At 38.1% G+C, this 19,109-nt stretch overlaps 1 protein-coding gene across 2 annotated transcripts in view; it reads right to left on the bottom strand.

The window, feature by feature from the left end:
- LOC119421599 (septin-9) overlaps nt 1-19,109 on the bottom strand; it is a 916,196-nt gene that overhangs the window by 52,170 nt on the left and 844,917 nt on the right. Inside the window, exon 1 of one of the 2 annotated variants that reach the window (XM_037688942.1) lies at nt 9,154-9,321. The exons of the other annotated variant lie outside the window; for it this stretch is intronic. Within the exon in view, the coding sequence (XP_037544870.1) occupies nt 9,154-9,175 (22 nt within the window). The 5' untranslated portion in view covers nt 9,176-9,321. Of the gene's footprint in view, nt 1-9,153; nt 9,322-19,109 lie in introns of those variants that run through there. 2 annotated transcript variants of the gene reach the window in all.

Below are 19,109 nucleotides of genomic sequence, written 5' to 3' on the forward strand. Positions count from 1 at the left end.
AAAAATAATAAAATAAAATATATAAAAAATATATATAAATATATGAATATTTATATATATATCGATATATACATACATATTAAGAATGTTTGTTAGTGAAGGCTAAAAAAATCTGCTTTCACAAAAATAATCTTCAAAAACACAAGTAATAAATTTATTAGTTAAAAATCTGCTAAAGGCCTCTAATGCATTCATTAGTGATGATAGTAAACACAAAAACCTTGCTAGCTGCACCTGCACATACATGTATGTTGAAATTATTAATTTTTCAGTTGATAGTAATGAACTTTATACAAAAAAAAAAGAAAAGTGCGTTTGGAGACGTGCAACACTAACTTTTGCAAAATCGGTGGTCTGGATTTAGAATGCAGTCAAATAAAAGAAATTTCATTTCAGTCACGATTTACAATCCACAGGTTGTTGTCATGTGTAATTTGAGATTACGCATGACACTTGAGATTTTTCATGTCTTAAAAACACACCACCAATTCACAGTTAACACTGGGTGTAAAATTTGCACTGTCTGTTGATTTAGGCGTGTTTACCGAGCGTATGCACACAAACACGGACAGCTCCCTCTGTTTATGTGCTCATACATTTAATCTGAGATTATTGTTCCACCACATTTCACCCCCACTGAACAATGCAAAGAATGCAATCCTCAAAAAAATGATCATCGGTGAACACATCTGGTCGAAACAGATATCCCAGAAACAGGATCCTAATTGTACCTTTTGACATACTAAGGTCATGCTATCAGATCTTTGTACCTAATCTGAGCTCAGAGATCTTCTCCTGTCGCCTCATTCAGATAAAACACATCTAAAGCTTGTGCTCATATTTAACATGTTTGTTTGTCTAGATTTGAACCATGCATTGCCTCACAATGTGTCTCTTCCTCCAGCAGAGGACAGTGTTGTACTAAAAGGTCAAACCTGTTGCTATGGCAACAGGGTTAAGACTGTGCAGTAATTGTGGAAATAGATGGAGTTGAAGACACGAGGAGAATCCTGTCACACCCTGAACCCGCACGACACATCCTGCCCAGCACATGTGCGACAGATTCCTCCCCCCCCCCCCCCCCCCACACACACACACTCAGACAAAAAATATGTGCACAGCACCCAACCCTTTTGTTGACACGATGCAGCCCCTCAACTCATTATTAACAAATTACAGTTAAAGGTTTTAACCATACTGCTGATCTAAATCAGAGCCAAAGCCAAGTCAGCCCACTCAGGTTCTAAAGACAACGTTTGCCCACACAAAGATAAAAACCACATGCATGCACATGCACAGTGATGTACTTCCTGCATGTCCCTGCAGGCCCCGGCACGCTCGGGGAGCACTACTTCAATCTGTTGTAACAACTGTCACTCTGGAGGAAAGACAAACGTTTTTCAACAAGTATTTACTTCATTCAAATCCTAATTTTTATCTAATGTTTTGCAGAACGTTTTCCCCCGATGTGACGCGAAACAACCATCTTCAAAAAAGAGGTGTTAAATTTAGATTTTTGAAGAAAAATCTTAATTTACATGTGGTTTAAACTTGTGATCAATTTCCTTGCTGCGTCATAGCCAACAGATCTTTATTATGCCACAAGTTGAAATATGAGAGGGCAGTGATTTATCTTGTTGCACCGTACTATAAAATAATGTACTGAAATATGCAGCTGCCGGTGTCGAGTTGCAGCAAACAGGTGACGAGGGACAGAGACAGCCGCCTGCTGCTTAAAGAAACCCAGAGCTCCACCACCGTCCTAAAGTGGCTCCGGCCCTGAAAAGCGAGAGCAGCAGACACGGAGGAGAAGACGATACAGTATTTTCTATAAACAGATGCCAGGCCAGTGTGGCAGTTGTTTTAAGCTAATGCCAGCGAGACAAACTGTGGATGTCAGCAGTTCATGTCAAGAGGAACAAACAGCCCAGGAGGTCCATTCAGGGTGATAAGGCACACTTTCTGCAGACTACAGGATTAGCAAGTATTTAAGGTGGTGATGTTCTATTTCATACAGCTGTCTAGATGTAGAGTGGTGGAAAAAATAAACAACTGAAATCAAATATGCACACTTCTCTAGTTGGAAAATATTTTTAAATGGCAAGTGAGTATGGAGATGAGTTAAAAGAAATACTTGGCTAAAAATAAGTCAATTTCATCAAAACAGTTGTCACTTAAAGGGGAAGTAGTAACTTAAAGAAAAGTTTTGATCAAATATTATTATACAAAATGTTATATAAAGATAGCTCTTTGCCCAGCCTGGAGAAATAACTTAATTGGGACCAGATAGATGAGCTAACAGCTAGTCTGAGTGAAGCTAAAATCAGAGTGGGTCGTTGATTTCCTGAAACTAATCCAGTCGCAAAAATTTCATGGCGGTTCCTGCAAACACATCAACCGTAGTCATCAGTTTCCTATTACCGGTACAAACATATTCTTATCTTGTCTTCTTCTTATCAGGTCTTTCTTGTAAATGAGTCCCAGAGGCTCAATGGGATTAACCCGTAAAGGGTGAATGAATTCTGGGAGAAAATTTATAATGTTCCTTCTGGAAAAGCCACCAGAAAGGCAAACGTTATCCACTTTTGTCACTAGTTACGCTTGCAATTAATCATATGTAATTGATGTTTGATTGATGCAAGCTGGACTAGGAAGCTCAGTCCTCACCTCCTTCTACAGGTGTGCAGTGGAGAGCATCCTGTGCTCCAGCATCAACGTGTGGCATGGAGGCTGCACAGCTGCAGAAAGAAAAACTTTGCAGAGAGTGGTGAAGGATGCACAGAAGACTGTTGGAGTCAGTCTCCACACCATCACAGACATCTACACCTACGGATGCAGGAAGAGGGCCACCTGCATCATGAAGGACCCCACTCACCCAGCACACACACTTTTTGCCCCATTCCCCTCAGGCAGGACGTTGAGGAGCATTAAGTGTAGAACCACTAGACTGAGGAACAGCTTCTACCCTGAAACTGTTAGACTCATGAATCTCTAACCAGAATAATCATTGTGAAAAATCACATCATGCTGCTGATCTGTTTCATGCTGCTGCTGATCTATTTCATGCTGCTGTGTTCATTCGTACTCATCTGCTGATACAGACTCATGTTCGTGATGCTGTTCGGCATATTGTTTTTGTACTATTAGTGCTTAGCATTTTTTTAGTTAATGTTTTTCTTAGTACATATCTTGGATCTTATTACTGTTTTTCTTTTACATTTTATTGTTGGATTTAACTGGGACCCTGTGTACATAATTTCGTTCCACTGCATGTACCACATGTGGTGCGCATGACAAAATAAAGAAACTTTGACTCTCTGACTTTGATGTTTGTTATTTATCAGGGACACTGCAGTTAGACACAGTGGACATAGAGTGCAGTTCACGTTCCTGTTTGCAGCTTGTTAATTCTCCATTCCCTTGCTGGGCTTTTCAAAGATCCACCAGTTAAATACAACATAAAACTACAACAAGTTGAGCAATTCACAACTATAACATAATCATCAATAATAAAATACTAAAGGAGAAATAAAAAAAATACACACATCCAATGCCTGCCAGACAATTCACTCTGAATAAATAACTATGTAACATGAAATTGACTGATATATTACTAATGTTAAAATATAAAATTTGAATTAGTCATTATACATAGTTTGACACAAGAATTGTTTCGAGATGGATGCAGTCTGCTTTGGCTTTCGCCTCACTCCGACTATCCATTAGCTTGTTAGTCTGGTTTCAATTAAACTCCTACCTGAGGCTGTCCAAAGAGCTATCTACAACAGGCAAGATATTGACTGTTCACAATCTATCCACAGACATCCCACTTCAAAAGATGTGAACTATCACCTCATCATTACTTTGTCAAATGAATGTTTCTCATTTAACAACGCTTCGATCTTCCGCAGTCGTTAGTAATTTCAACATGAGCTTTTCCAGCTTGAGGAAACTCCGTGCAGCTTCCTGCTGCGTTCATCTTTAAACAACCAAAGCCTGCTGTTGGCCTCGAAGGGGACAGCTCACCCATGAGTCAGGCCTCAGTATAAGTTCCATCTGTTGGAGGTAAAGTCTGTGTGCTGGGGATAAATAGATTGTTTATGTGCTCGTTTGCTGATGCAATTATATTTCCCCCATAATGAGCAGCTGCGCTAAGCTTAAAGCTTATGGGGGACGAATAACAAAAGGAACGTGGGAAAAGGTGCGCCGGCTGTCCCCCCAGGCGCAGAAGGAGAACAAGATTTATTTAAAGAAAGAGGGGAAATGTGAGGTGACACAGAGATGACGTGTTTCAACAAAAAAGAAAAAGAGTCGGAGGGAGGATGCTGCTGTTGTGTGAGAAACACAGAGCGCAGCGTTAGCTCGGCTAATGAGAGGAGCTGTGGAGAAATGTCAGCACAGAGCAACTTTCAGCTAAACGTGCGACTGAGAAATCACCTCAGAGGATCTCTGACACAATGCTCAAACATGTCTGCAAAAGAAGGAAAATGCAGGTACACGCATAAGACAGCCTCTCAGTGCTGCTCCTTCCTGTGGGCCCTGCAGTGCACATGGCCTGGTGGCTTCATCTAAAGAGGATGCACATGTGGTGACAGCAGCAGCTGCCTTTTAACCAAACGTTAAACATCAGCACCCGGCCACACTAGACCAACTTTAATGAAACGCAGCACCTGTTGGAAACATTGTGGCTCTGCACACAATGACACATCCTTCAGCTGCTTCAGTGGTTTCATTCAGAGGCTTTGTGGAACACGTGCGCACATGCTGCGTATGTGTGCTGCACAGGGGTGGGATGGGCTGCTAAATACTGAGTGCAGCTGTCTGTCAGGAGAAATGGCTCCCATAGGCCATTATCCCAGGCTCCATCTCTCTGCAGAGTAACAGCTCTGCTCAGCCAACACTGTCGTTCCAGCTCTTACCACTGCAGGCACACGTTGTTCAGTTTAACTCATCGCTATGACAAATCATCCCCCAAAATACAAATTAGCTATAAGAATAATAACCAGTCCTAAAGGTGACTTGCATGACAAGAAGCAAATAAAACTGTAAAATAGTTTTTAGCAGTTTTCAGTTTTACTCAACTCAACACTCCCATCTAGTGGAGGAAATATACATTACATATAAAAGAGGAAACTTTCAGCAAAACTCAATGTTAAAAAGTCAGAGAATTTGTTTCAGCAGCTCTAGAAGTCATTCCCTGCAGACTTAGACTGTCATTATATGTCAGAAACAGCGGACCAGACTTCGTCAGCTGACCTCACAGAAACTGGAATCTGGAATAAATGAGACGTTCCAGCTCGTCCACACTCTCACGTAGAGTTTCCAATAAAAATAAATCACTGCTGATTCAGAGGTGAAAAACAGAGGCTTGGAAAGCAAAGGAAGCTTTAAAGTCAGCATCAGCTCAATAAGCAGAGGCTCATCAATCATTAATGTGGGATAAATTGATTTGTCTGAGACGGATGAGATGAACTCACCTGACATGATCAGATGATGTGGCATGTTATTAAACAGCTGTGACAGTTGTGATATTGTAAATTGTTCTTTAGAGCTCACTTATATAACATGATTTGCCCTACATTTTTATGTGGTTCAAAACTGAAAGGAAATATTAAAAATACAAATAAAACAAGGGGCAAACATTTTTTAATACTGTATTTACAAAAATAGGCAACATAAACACAAACAATGTTGTTTTTTAAGTGTCTAAGTTGACCTAGTTTACCATAAAATCATTATTTTTGTATTTTTTCTTAAAATTTTATACTTTTTAAATTAAAAAAATCTAAATATATATATTCATATGAACAAATTTAGTGTATTAATATACAATTTTTTTCTGTAACAAAAAAAAAAAAATCAAGACAAGGCCACAAATAAACTCAGCTGAAGAAGGAAAAATTATTTTAGCTGCAAAATATAAAACAAAATGAACAACAAAAACACTTTAGGATGTTTATTTAGCCGTTAATTTGTTATTTTGAAGTTATTCAAGGCAAAGTACAAAAAAAGTTCATAGTGTATTGTACCAAAAAAGATCAGATTTAACAGAGTTTACTTCAGTATCCCTTAAGCTTTTCTGGAATGCAGGTTTGCACTCAATGTAAACAAAGCACTCGGCTGAATCAGCTGAAAACCATGTGAGTCACATGACAGACCTACATTAAGCTGCAGTCTATGATGGAATCAGACACGTAGAATCATGAAGACACTCAGCTGCTTAACGTGAAATAAAACAGATGAGACGATGGTCAAGAATAAATATCTGAGATCAAGCAGGGCGGCAGAGCTCCAACAAGACAGAGCTCGGCTTTTGGGAAACTTAAACTTTAAAGTTTAATTTTTTTTTTATGTTTTATTAACATACTTTGCCCAACAAATATTTCAGTATATATGTACTATTATATGAAAGCTGTTGAATTTCTCATCCCCAAGCATCTTTTTGACAGAGGTTGACCTATTTTCAGCCACTTCGGCTGTTTCCACAAGTAAACAAACACAAGTGGCTGTTGGCAGCTGTTCACAAATTTTGCTCACAGATGTTTAATTTGAGGAGACATTTAGAAAACACTGTGCACATTTTGTTCCCTACTTTATGAATGAAAGTTTTTTTTTTAAACTGGCCTTCATGACTTTGCCATGAGTAGCTTTAAACTCTCGTATGAGAAGCTCCTGCAGTGGAGCTGAAGGAGAACCCCCCCCCTGCTTTTATGTGTCTAATTTCAACCAAATAAATCAAAGTGTTGCTTTTATTTTAATTCCAGAAGACAGAAAATCATTGGACGTTAGCAGAGGTGTGCAAGAAATCTCATTTGGGTGTTAACAACCGAGCTGATGTCAAATTCAGCATCGACTGCGGAGCAGTGATATATTTACACCTGCCAAAATAACACTTATTAATGAGGAAGGGGAGTGGTGGTGCAGAGGTTACAGAAGGTGGGCCTGTGATCGGAAGGTTGCTGGTTCAACTCCCCGGACAAGCAACATCAAAATGTGTGTGGGAAAGATGAAGCACCCACACACCTGCCTCATTTGCCCCACCCTGGCCCTTAAGCAAGGCTCTCAACTCCCACCATCTGCTCCCATTGGCACCCTAGCTGGCAGCTCTCTGCTCCACACAGATGGCTGTGGTAGCTCGGTCAGGAAGGGCATCTGACATAAAAAACAAAAGCCAAGTCTTCATGTGATTTTGTTCACTGTGGCGACTCCTGAGGAAGGGAGCAGCCGAAAGAAGAAAAGCCAAAGTATTTAGGAAGGAGCATTTACAGCTAAATGTTTGGGTTGGAGTGATCTCACCTTATTATAATCTGGATTGAGCCATCTGTTTTTAACCATGGAGTGGACAAATTGAGCCTGCAGCTTCATCTCAATAAAACACACAACACTGGTTCTGTGCTGCGTCTCCGAGAACCCTCCTACCTTCATTACCAAGGCACTCAAACTCGTAAACCATAAACCAAAATTACACTGTGTAACTTTATAAATTAACTAATTATTTCTATTATATTGGAATCAGAGTTGTAATTTCTGTGGGAACCTTGAAACGGCAGAAAGAATATTTCTTAAAGGAATGCACACTTCTCGTCACCTTTCATGACACAATTTTAAACTAGGATCATCTTGTATTTGGGGAAATGACAGCGTTGTAGCCATTTTGGTTAATCCTTAAAGAGCATGTGTAATCTGATGCAACAACGTGCTTTCTTTCATGATCTGTTAGCGCTTGAATTCTGTGTTGTAAATGACTGTCAGCTACTACTCACAGCACGTTTTGGCTCAGTGTGTGTAGAACTGGCTGAATATGGCTTTTTATGTGTAGGGCGGAAGTCAATATGCTGTGGCAGCCATCTTGAATTGTGCATCAGTCGTAAATGTTCATTTGGTGATAACGTTCTGTAAGTTTTTCTAACATATGCTCAGCGGTTCAAGAGCTGTTTCGCTAACAGACAGACAAGGTAGACTCCAGTAGTTAATGGCAAAGTTTTAAACACAGATCTCGTGCTATCAGTTAGCACTCAGCGTATAACTTGGGGATGACTCTCAGCTACAGCCGCACCAAATTTTAGCTTAACTTCTGCAAAACTGACAGACTTGCAGCCATTTTTTGTGTGTGTGCCGTTCCTGTGATCATTGACTCCAGAAGTGGTCCAGCTGCAGATGCAAATCCAATAAAAACACGATAGCTTCTTTAAAATACTGTCAGTTATTTTTGAGGTTTGTTGCCAACGGCTCAGACACACCCACACACAGATACGAACAAAGACATGGCTCCGCCTTCGCCTTTGGCAACTGGCTATAAAAATGTGAATGCTTGATGGCAGATCAGGGCTGATTTACTATGAGCCCAGAAAAACTTCCCTTTAAAAGAAACAAGTCAGCAACACATCACATTTCCATTTAAACACTAGTGAAATCGTGCAGATGCCCGTCACCCTGTTCTGCTGCAGACCCCTGGAAGAAACATCTGGAGACAAGGGGCCACAACCTGAAGGTGCTACAGGAGGCGTTAGGTCACTCATGCCAACCGTTTCACCTCCCTGATGACTTTAACATCATGCACCAACACATGTTAACACAACTGAGCAGCATAAGGATAAAATTAGGGTTTTTTATTTATAATGTTGGCCACTTAAAGACTGACAGATGTCTCTCTGTCATGGGAGTGACTGAGTGGTGCCCACAGGGGACAAGAGTAGTGCTGTTCAAGCTGAGCTCCTTCCTGTTTTCACACCAAGGAAGAATGAAAAAAAAATGGAAAAAATCATGGAGAAACAGAAAATTATGCTTTCTCGCACCAGAAACTTGAATAAAAGACGAATGAGACTGAGTCGTGAGCGCAAAAGAAGCGTCAGGGGAAACGTTGTGCAGACAGAATGACCAACAGGGAAGTGAAGTTGCAGAAACGGCTGTTCATAAAAAGAGGAACTGGACGGACAAAGGGCAGATATAAGCTGCCACACAAACGCTGCAGAGCTCCAAAGCCCAAAGAAAACATGCAGTCAGCAAACAGGACAGACTGAGCAAGTGGAAAATACCACAGAGAGGGAAAACCGTCCGGAGCAGGACAGTTTGTAGAAAAATAACCAAGAAAAAAGTTGATCAAAACGAACTGGAGGGAAAATGTGAGCTTTGTTTCCAATGAGTTTATCCTACCTGAAAATTTGTCCCCCTCCATGACGGGATCTCTCCCTCCACAGCCACATGGAGAGGTCTTTGACTGTACTCCCTGCCTTTTTTTAGACTTCCCTCTTCTCTCGTCAGTCGCTCCCTCACTCCTTCCCTCCCTCTGCTCCTCTCCTTCCTTTCCTCCCAGTCCTCCCTCTCCACACTTTGATTCCTTCACTTTGCTAATGAATTCAGAATTACACCATGCCCCCATGTGCTGATCATATGTTTCCTTTGACCCTTTTTTCTCTTCCCCCTCTCTCTAAGACTGAAGCACATTGTGTGGTGCAAATAGAAGCCATTGGTGCTGCCATGTGACATGGACAGGCTCAAATAAACTGCAGGACACAAAAACATGACTGTTTCTTGGATTGGTGATTCACTTTATTTGCAATAAACGCCAAACTGGTGTGATGAGTAAAGTTTCCTCGTGATGAAGTGGCCACAGCTCAGCGTTGGAAATGAGTGACGGGACGATAGTCGGCTAAAATAATGCAGAAGGGGAAGAAGCTGTGTTGTTAAATATGGGGTGGCATTTGTAAAGTTTTAAGTAAGTAAGTAAGTAAGTAAACTTTATTTATATAGCACTTATCATAGATACAATCACAAAGTGCTGTACAACAATAAAGAAATAAAGGCTTAAAATAAAATAAAAATAATAACCACTCATTAATAAAAACAGTAAAAACAGCTGGAAAAAACAGTAAAACATTTAACTAAAAGCTTGACAAAATAAAAATGTCTTAAGCTTTTAAAGTTTATTTAACCTTTCATAAGAAAAAAATAGTTTTTTCCCCCAAATTCATATTTTCACCATGTTATTCATACATTTATAAATGTCATAGTTCCAAATTAAATATTTATTTTAAAAACTAAATATTTAATTTCCAAACTAAACATTTAATTTCTAAACTAAATATTTAATTTCCCAGATAAATATTTATTTTCAAAACTAAACATTTAATTTCCTAATTAAATATTTATTTCCCAAGCTAAATATTTAATTTCCAAACTAAACATTTAATTTCTAAGCTAAACATTTAATTTCTAAACTAAATATTTAATATCCCAGATAAATATTTATTTTCAAAACTAAACATTTAATTTCCTAATTAAATATTTATTTCCCAAGCTAAATATTTAATTTCCAAATTAAACATTTAATTTCTAAGCTAAACGTTTAATTTCTAAACTAAATATTTAATACCTAAACTAAAAAATAATTTCTAAACTAAATATTTAATTTCCCAGCTAACTATTATTTTAAAACTAAACCTTTAATTGCTAAATTTAATATTTATTTTCCAAGTTAAATATTTAATTTCTAAACTAGGCATTTAATTTGTAAACTAAATATTTAATTTTCCAGCTAAATATTTATTTTCAAAACTAAACCCTTAATTTCATAATTAAATATTTATTTTCTAAGCTAAATATTTAATTTCCAAACTAAACATTTAAGTTCCAAGTTAAACGTTTAATTTCTAAACTAAATATTTAATTTACTAACTAAATATTTAACTCTGACCTAAATATTTAACTTGCAAGCTAAATATTTAGGTCAGAATTAAATATTTAATTAGCAAATTAAATATGTAGTTTAGAAATTAAATATTTAGCTTGGAAGATACATATTTAGTATGGAAATTAAATGTTTAGTTTTTAATATAAATATTTAGTTTGGAAATTAAATATTTAGTTTGGAACTATGACATTTATAAATGTATGAATAACATGGCAAAAATATGACTTTGAATAAAAAACATGTATTTTTTCTTATTAAAGGCTAAATAAACCAAAATATTGCTGTTAATTATTGACTGTGTAACTTTACAAACGGCACCCCATAGTTTAAAAGGAAAAAAAACACTGAAGAGAAACCTTGTGTGTGCGTGAAACACCAGCTATGACTGAAATGTGTGTTCAGGAAACTCTGATGACCCCTGACTGTTGGTACGTCCCTTACACTGCGCCGGGGGTCAGAGGTCACATGGCAAGCGTCTGAGCCCTGATAGAGAGCTCAAACACACTCCAACATGTCAGTCTGAGGTCTTGAGCAACACCCACCAACTCAGTGACCCGGAGCTCTCTGTGAAATCTTTATACCTTTTGTTTGTGTGTGTTTATTTCTGTTTACACCGCCGGTTTGACTCGTGTGTTTAATTAATATTCAGTTTGAGTCACTCTCTTATTTTCATAGTAGATTAAAAGAAGAAAATTGTACATTAGTGCCACCGAATGGACACAATGCAGATTTCTGACATGTCCAAAGAGAACAAACCATTGCTGCCACAACACGTCATGAACCACTGGACACAGATTTATGAAGATTTTGTAACCATTAAATGCATATTTACAGAATACGACAGAAAGCAACGAAGAACGGTTTTTTTTATGTCCCCCAGAAATCATTCCTCTTCAAATTAAAAACAGCTAGGTAAATTTTGATGCAAACTACAATGCAGACGAATTCAAGTTATTGATATATCCTAAATTTAGTTAAAATAAGTACAAAAATAAATAATCTCTATCTAATTTGAAACTCAAAAATAAATTTAAAAAAGCACACAAATACAATAAACTCTGTGCCACCTGAGGGTCTAAAGATCAGCCAATCAGAAACCAGATATTAAAGTACAGTAGTCCCTCGCTTCACGGTTCAACTTTCTCTGACTCGCGATATCGTGGTTTGTCAACGTACATTAACTTTTTTTATTTTATTTATTGTATAGGACACACGATTGCCAACTTTAATATTATTCACATGATTGGGACACTACTGTACAGTAAATAATGAACAAACCACCAAGGTGCCACCATTTTGTAGTTTTCTCTCAATAAGCCTATACTGTATTCCCGCCTTAACGACTACATTTCCCAGAAACTAGTAGTGCCCCGCTCAGAAGCCCCATTTCCTTCTGCTGAAATACGTAATTTTGATCTGATTGGAAAAAGTTCTTATTACAGTGACTTCGGCGCCCAGCGGATGCAGAGAGCCACACAGAACCCACTGAACCGGACCAGAACCACACTTCCGGACCCATCAGTGAATCTTGAGAGCTTCGGGTTGGACCAAACCGAGCAGCTGCTGTTCTGCAGAACCTGGTAAGTAAAATTTAGTAGCTACATATAAATATGTTGTTAAAATGAATAGGTTTAAGAGTTTAGAACATTGAATGAGGGCTTTGTCTTTGAAGGGTAGGTCTGCAGAAACGGAACTGAGCCGCTCCTGAGCATGGGAAGGGTTTCTAAAGCCTTTATATATATATTCTGGAATGTAACACCTGCAATAAACGAGGGACTACTGACTAAAGACTGCAAATCCTCCTATTTCTATTTGTTTGTTTGTTTGTTTAAAGAGTGTACTTTTATTTGATTAAACTATATGCCCACTACGTTTCAAACAACAGTGAGAATATTTATTCTCTGAATCATCTACAAGAGAAATCCTCACCTTTGACACTTTCTAACAATCTATCCACGATTGAGCTGCACATGGTGGCTCAACACGTCGAACTGGTTTGACGCTGCTCTAAAATTAAACCTGTATTTATGTTTAAACACATACGTGACCTTGCAATGTAAACTCCCGGTTGTTTAGCGTGCAGTTTGTCTAGAATTTAGTCCTGTTTCAACATATGTTTTCCTCACAGATCTTAAAGCAGCTTTTACTCTTTAATTTGGTTTTCAAAGAAAGTTTTACAACAAAAAAACGGCATCTTTGCAGCAAGACTGTGTAAAAGATGCATGCTCACCGTTTGTCCTAAAATCTTAAAATATGTTTCATATTTTTTTCCCCCAGTGACTGTTTCATGGTGATGGTTAGAAAATGTCTGGCACACTTGCAGACAAAACACGCACCCACCAGAAAGAGTTTGCTGCCTCCGTTCTTATCTGTAGTCTCTGTGGAACATCCTGAGGCTCAGTTCGCAGCTCCAGGTTTCAGTGAGTGCTGAATATCTCACAGATTGTGAAAGGTTTCGCGCTCGCTGCTGCAGGACGCAGCTTGTGTGTTGTAAACTTTATGAAAACAAAACGAGAAGACACATCTGCAACCACAAGGCGAGGTTTATGAACTCAGTGTGCAGAGTGGCTGCAAGAAATGTGTTTCTAAAACGGTTCTAATTTTCTCTTCTAGCAAGTGTTCTGCTAGTTTCAGCAACTAGCTAATGTTTTGATCATTCTAGCATTTAAATAGCTTTTAGTTATAGGGTTTCTCAGTTTAGCTTGCGCCTGCTGTTTTGTTAATTTTGACTTTTTGCTATCTTTCCGTTACTGTTTTTTTGTTTTTTGCTTTGAGCTATTTGCTTTGCTAGTCTTTGCTTTCAGATGCTGTTTTTTTTTTTTTCAGTTTTAGCTTTTAGTTACTGTTCTGCTACTTTTAGATTTTAGTTACTGTTGGACAAGAGTTAGATTTTCCCCACTGATTTAGCATTTGGTTTGCTTTTTAGCATTTAGCTTGTGTGTTGCTAGTTGATTTTCTTTAGCAATGTTTTGGCTTAATTTAACGTTTAGCTGTTGCTTTGCTGATATTATTCCATCCATCCATCCATCCATCCATCCATCTCTTATCATTACGCTCTTCTTCCTTTTCGGGTCATAAGGGTCACTGGTGTCCATATCCCTCAGTCACTGTGAGAGAGGCGGGGGACACCCTGGACAGGTCCCCAGTCCATCACAGGGACACATAGAGACAAAAAAAAAAAAATAATAATTCACTCTCTCACCTAGGGACAATTAAGAGTTACCAATCAGCCTAACATGCATGTTTTTGGTCTGTGGGAGGAAACTGGAGTACCCGGAGAAAACCCACGCATGCACGGAGAGAACATGCAAACTCCACCCAGAAAGACCCCCAACTGGGATTTGTTCGGGCGACCTTCTTGCTGAGAGGCAACAGCTGTACCAACAGATCCACTGTGCTACCTGCTAATGTTATTGTTTCTTCCAATTATTTTAAAAGTAGCAATCCCTTTTCAGCTTTTTCTACAGATTTCAACAAAGCCATTCAGCACTCAGGACTCACTGAATTTTGTCCAAAAATGCAATTTTTCCTATTTATTGTCACCGTATTTTGAAGTCTAGTTTGCAACAAAGAAGTTCTTTGAAAGAAGAAATTCTTCTTGCTGCCTTATAAATCTCTTCTGGTCCAGAGACACAACAAAACAAATGAAATATTTAAATGTCAAACAGGTTTTGAAGTGTCTTTCTGTCTTTGCCTCTATTACTGCATCAGAGATCAGCTGTTCACCCGCTATCAGATGTTATCTGCACAGGAAGGAGACTCTGTTCTGTTCTCAGTTCTGCACAGTAATGCCACTAATTTATGTTGAGCCAAAACTGAAGATGTGCCGAACAGACAGAGATAATTTGCTAATGGATGCACTAAATGAAACCTGCAACATATTGCAAAACAATAGGCATACTGTACAGCTCAAATTCTTATTCATCATTCTTGAATAATTCTGGATGACGACGTCAAACAAACATCATACTCATACAGACCTTGCTGTATTCTGAAATAAAGGAACATGATGGTACAGTAACGGACATATTGTCTTCATCTCTGTGTACAAGTATAATGAGATAGAAGGCTAAAGCCACACAAGAACTGATATAAACTGTTAAAAAGATTTGTGACTATCTATGGAGTCTCTTGAATACCTGCCTGCAAGTTCTTCATCACATGTTATGCTGGTTGTTTGTTAACTAAGACTTCTGCAGGATGAGGCCCGAAAAGCTCAGCATGAGAGATGATGGATTTCTGCAGCGTATTTACACATCCGTTACATATTTATTAATGTTTAATGTTTGCGTTTATGTGACAGAGGTACAGGCTACTTACTGGGACTGGTGATGCCAGATGTTTCTCGTTCTGTTCTCCTCAGCCGAGCGCTGGCTGATCGTACTGAAAAACATTATAAAAGAAAAATGGTTACAATACGTTTACTGTAAGAACCTTTAGGAAAAATCTCTGACCATATGATCTACGCTCAAATGAAACCAGTTATAATGTGAAGTTCTCAAAGTTGGGATCCTGACACTTTTGCAGGTCAAGAAAAGCCAAACATGTGTCTCAATGTGATCTTCATAAATTAAAGGAGTTGCATTTTTTGTGCACATGAGAAAACTTGGATGAAATCTGACGAAAAAGCTGAAACTGAATATTTGCAACATAAATTTATCAGAGGAAACAATAAAGGCTAAAACCAGTTAAACAGTAGTTTAAAAACAAAATTAGCAAAACTAACTGACTGTACCCGGAGAAAACTCACGCATGCACGGAGAGAACATGCTAACTCCACCCAGAAAGGCCCCCGGTCGAGATTTGAACAGGCGACCTTCTCTCTGAAAGGCAGCAGCTCTACCAACTGCACCACCGTGCTGCCCCAAAACTAACTAAATATGTTATAGTAAAAAAAAAATACATTACCTGCAAGGTAAAATGAGCATAACAGCAATTATAAGCTAATGTTAGCTAATGTTAACAAAACAGCAGCTAAAAGTTTAAATTTGCTAAATATTAGCTAAAGGTTAAAATTATCAAAACAGTAGCTATAGGCTTTAAATACCAGGACAGTAATCAGAGGGTAGTTTTAACAAAACAGCTAAAAGTTAAAACCAGCAGAACAGCATTCAAAAGAGAAAATTAGCAGAACAGAGGTTAAAGGCTAATGTTAGCAGAACAGTAGCCAAAGGCTAACATTAGCAAAACAATACTTAAAAGATAAAATTAGCAGAACAGTAGCTTAAAGGTAAAATTAGCAGAACAGTAAATACAAATTGATATTATTAAAACTGTACCCAAAAGATTAAATTAGCAGAACAGTAGATAAAAGATAAAATTAGCTAAATTCATTAGCAAGATTCAAACTGGTGGCTTGTTGCTGTGATAAAACAGCAACAAACTGCTTATTGTGCCAAGTTAAAATCTGTTCTCATAAATAATGGTTGTCAAGGATTCTAGTGTTGTCAGTATGTCCTTTCAAACTGTCTTTCTGTCCATGCAGCTATGTCTTCATACGGATGATGTCTTTAACAACCAGGAGCGACATCTCTGCCCTGCAGGCACACATGCTGTTCTGTCAGGCTTTGGAAAGGAGCATCAGTTAAATAAACACGAGACAAGAAAAGGCACAAACGGAAAACCATAACTTCATATTCTCTCTCAGATGCCAAGTTTTCTACAGTTGCTACGAGGGAGAAAAAAAAATTGAAGCGAAGTTTTAAAAAAACATCTATTTTTGTCCGACCACTAGGAAAGTCAGAAACAATCTAGGAATTGTTTCTTATTTGTTCCTGTTGCAGGTGAAGTCAGACTGTGTTGGAAGACAGAAACAGACTGAGCGGCGACACCACAGTGATCTGAAAAGGACAAACTAGGGCCCAGTGTTAGGAGGAGGAGGCAATTGGATATAAGAAACAGATGTGATGATTACAAACGTAGTCCAGGTGTGACAGAGGAGGAATTCAAGATGTACGAGGGAACCAAAACTACAAAAACAAAAAGGAAAAGGTGAAAACAGAACTGAGTATAACAAGACAAAAAGACTGTATCTAACAGCACGGCAACTAATTGTGCTGAAACAGTCGTCCCTTGTCCCTTCTGGTTATGACTCAACTGGGACAAATAATTTCTCATATCGACCCTAATGCGTGTTTTTCTGATCATCCGGTTCTGCTGAGGCAGCACGAAACTGTTCATGATTCAGCTCCATTTGGAATGCTGTGAAGATTATTTTTCCAACTACAAACGACACGAAATTACAGCTTTTCTTTAGACAAAGACCCAAAGAATTTGTTAGCTTTAGTTCACAAACTATACTACACATGCATAATCTCTGTCTGTTTGCATGGCAACTAAACTAAACTGTGATCTGCATGAGTCATTGCTTCAGTAAATAAATTACTTTAAAATAGAGGAAATACGTAGTATAGCACTGGATTGGACAGATACAAACAAAGGAGGAATGACGGTATTGGACTCTGATTGGTGACCTACTCTTCCATGAACAGGTGACAGCACGTCGACGAGATGCTCCTGCTCTCTCAGATTGGCCTAATTCTTGGTTATTTCTCCTCCACTTCCTGTCTTCTCCTGCATGGACTGCTGCTCAGATGAGGTAAGTTCATCCAACAGTCGATGAGTCAGTTGCCCCATCCTGTTTTTGAAGTTTTTCAGAAATACCACAAATCAGGGTGTGATATGACCATCACTTCCTGCCAGTTAAGTGGTTTTCTAGTGGTTTTCTACCAAGGCTGCCCAAACTAAAGCTGTCTGGTTTGAGGGAGAGAAACTAAATGTAGCACAGTCTACTGACCCTGGAAGACAGGAACAAAGCTGCAGTGTTTCAGGAGACGTGTCTGAGGTTGTTTATTTTCTCTTAGAGGACGATTAATAAGAGAAACTGGTGTGAGAAATGAAGCCATGAGCTGGTGACTAAGTGGACAAAGTAGCAGTCTGCATACTTTATAAAAATGGATTAAAAGCAAAGAACTTTGTGTTTGGTTGACTATTTCTTTGCTGTAACAATGTTATTTTTTACTTTTACCATTGTAAAGCCTGTTTGCTACACATTCAAAGTGCTACATTTGTTTGAAAAAGTCATTTGTGGGTTGAGCAGCAGAGTTGAGTGCCCATGAAAAACTTGTAAAAAAAATCTTCCAATGCCGAACAACTTATTCTGGTACTGACTCTTGTTCTGAGCTTCCAGTCCCCACATCTAACAATCAAGCACCAATTGGGTCGTGAGTCACCAGTGACAATCCTATACCTCTAATCGGGGACTGAACTCGATCCTCCAAGAGGAAAACGTTCTCCCGAGGTTTATCAGAATTTGGGAGTGGAGAGGAAGGAATGACCTGCCTGAAGTCCTGACCTCATCCTCTTTGAACCCCTGAGGGATCTGCTTGGGTGAGTTGTTCATTCCAGAGTGACCAATGCAACCACACTGGCTGACTTAAGATGAATACTGGTTGAAGAATGGACTGCCATCCCACAGCAGTGTGTGAGACCAAGCTGATGAACAGCATGAGGAGGAGGTGCCAGACTGTTGTGGCTGTGTATGGTTCTTCCACATGCTACTGAGACCCATGTTTGTTCATTGAAGGAAATGATAAATGGATATTATCTTGGGGTGCTGTTTGTAAAGTTACACAGTCAAAAATTAACAGCAATATTTTGGTTTATTTAGCCTTTCATAAGAAAAAAAATTGTTTTTTCAAAGTCACATTTTCACCATGTTATTCATACATATGTAAATGTCACAGTTCCAAACTAAATATTTTATTTACAAGCTAAATATTTATTTTCAAAGCTAAACATTTATTGTTCAAGCTAAATATTTAATTTCCGAACTAATAATTTATTTTCTAAGCTAAACATTTAATTCCTAGACTAAATATTTAATTTTCTAACTAAATATTTAGCTCAGACCTAAATATTTATTTTCCAAACTAATCATTTAATTTCAAAAATAAATATTTAATTTGCTAACTAATTATTTAGGTTGGACATAAATATTTAACTTGCTTGCTAAATATTTAACTTCCAAGTTAAATATTTAGTTTGTAAATTAAACATTTAGCTTGGTCATAAATATTTAGTTAGTGTGGAGCTAAATATTTAGCTTGCTAACTAAATATTTAACTTCCAAGTTAATCCAACTAAATATTTAACTTCCAAGTTAAATATTTAGTTTGTAAATTAAATATTTAGTGTGGAGCTAAATATTTAGCTTGCTTTGTAAACTAAACATCTAGCTTGGTCGTAAACATTTAGTTTGTAAACAAATTTTTTAGTGTGGAGCTAAATATTTAGCTTGCTAACTAAATATTTAACTTGCAAGTTAAGTACAGAAGTCCCTCATTTATCGTGGGTGATCCGTACCCTGAAGACCCACGATAAGTGAAAAACTGCAAAGTAGGAATAGTAGTACAAGTAG

Source organism: Nematolebias whitei, chromosome 15, assembly GCF_014905685.2.
Source record: "Nematolebias whitei isolate Nwh7 chromosome 15, NemWhi1, whole genome shotgun sequence".
Taxonomy (NCBI): domain Eukaryota; kingdom Metazoa; phylum Chordata; class Actinopteri; order Cyprinodontiformes; family Rivulidae; genus Nematolebias; species Nematolebias whitei.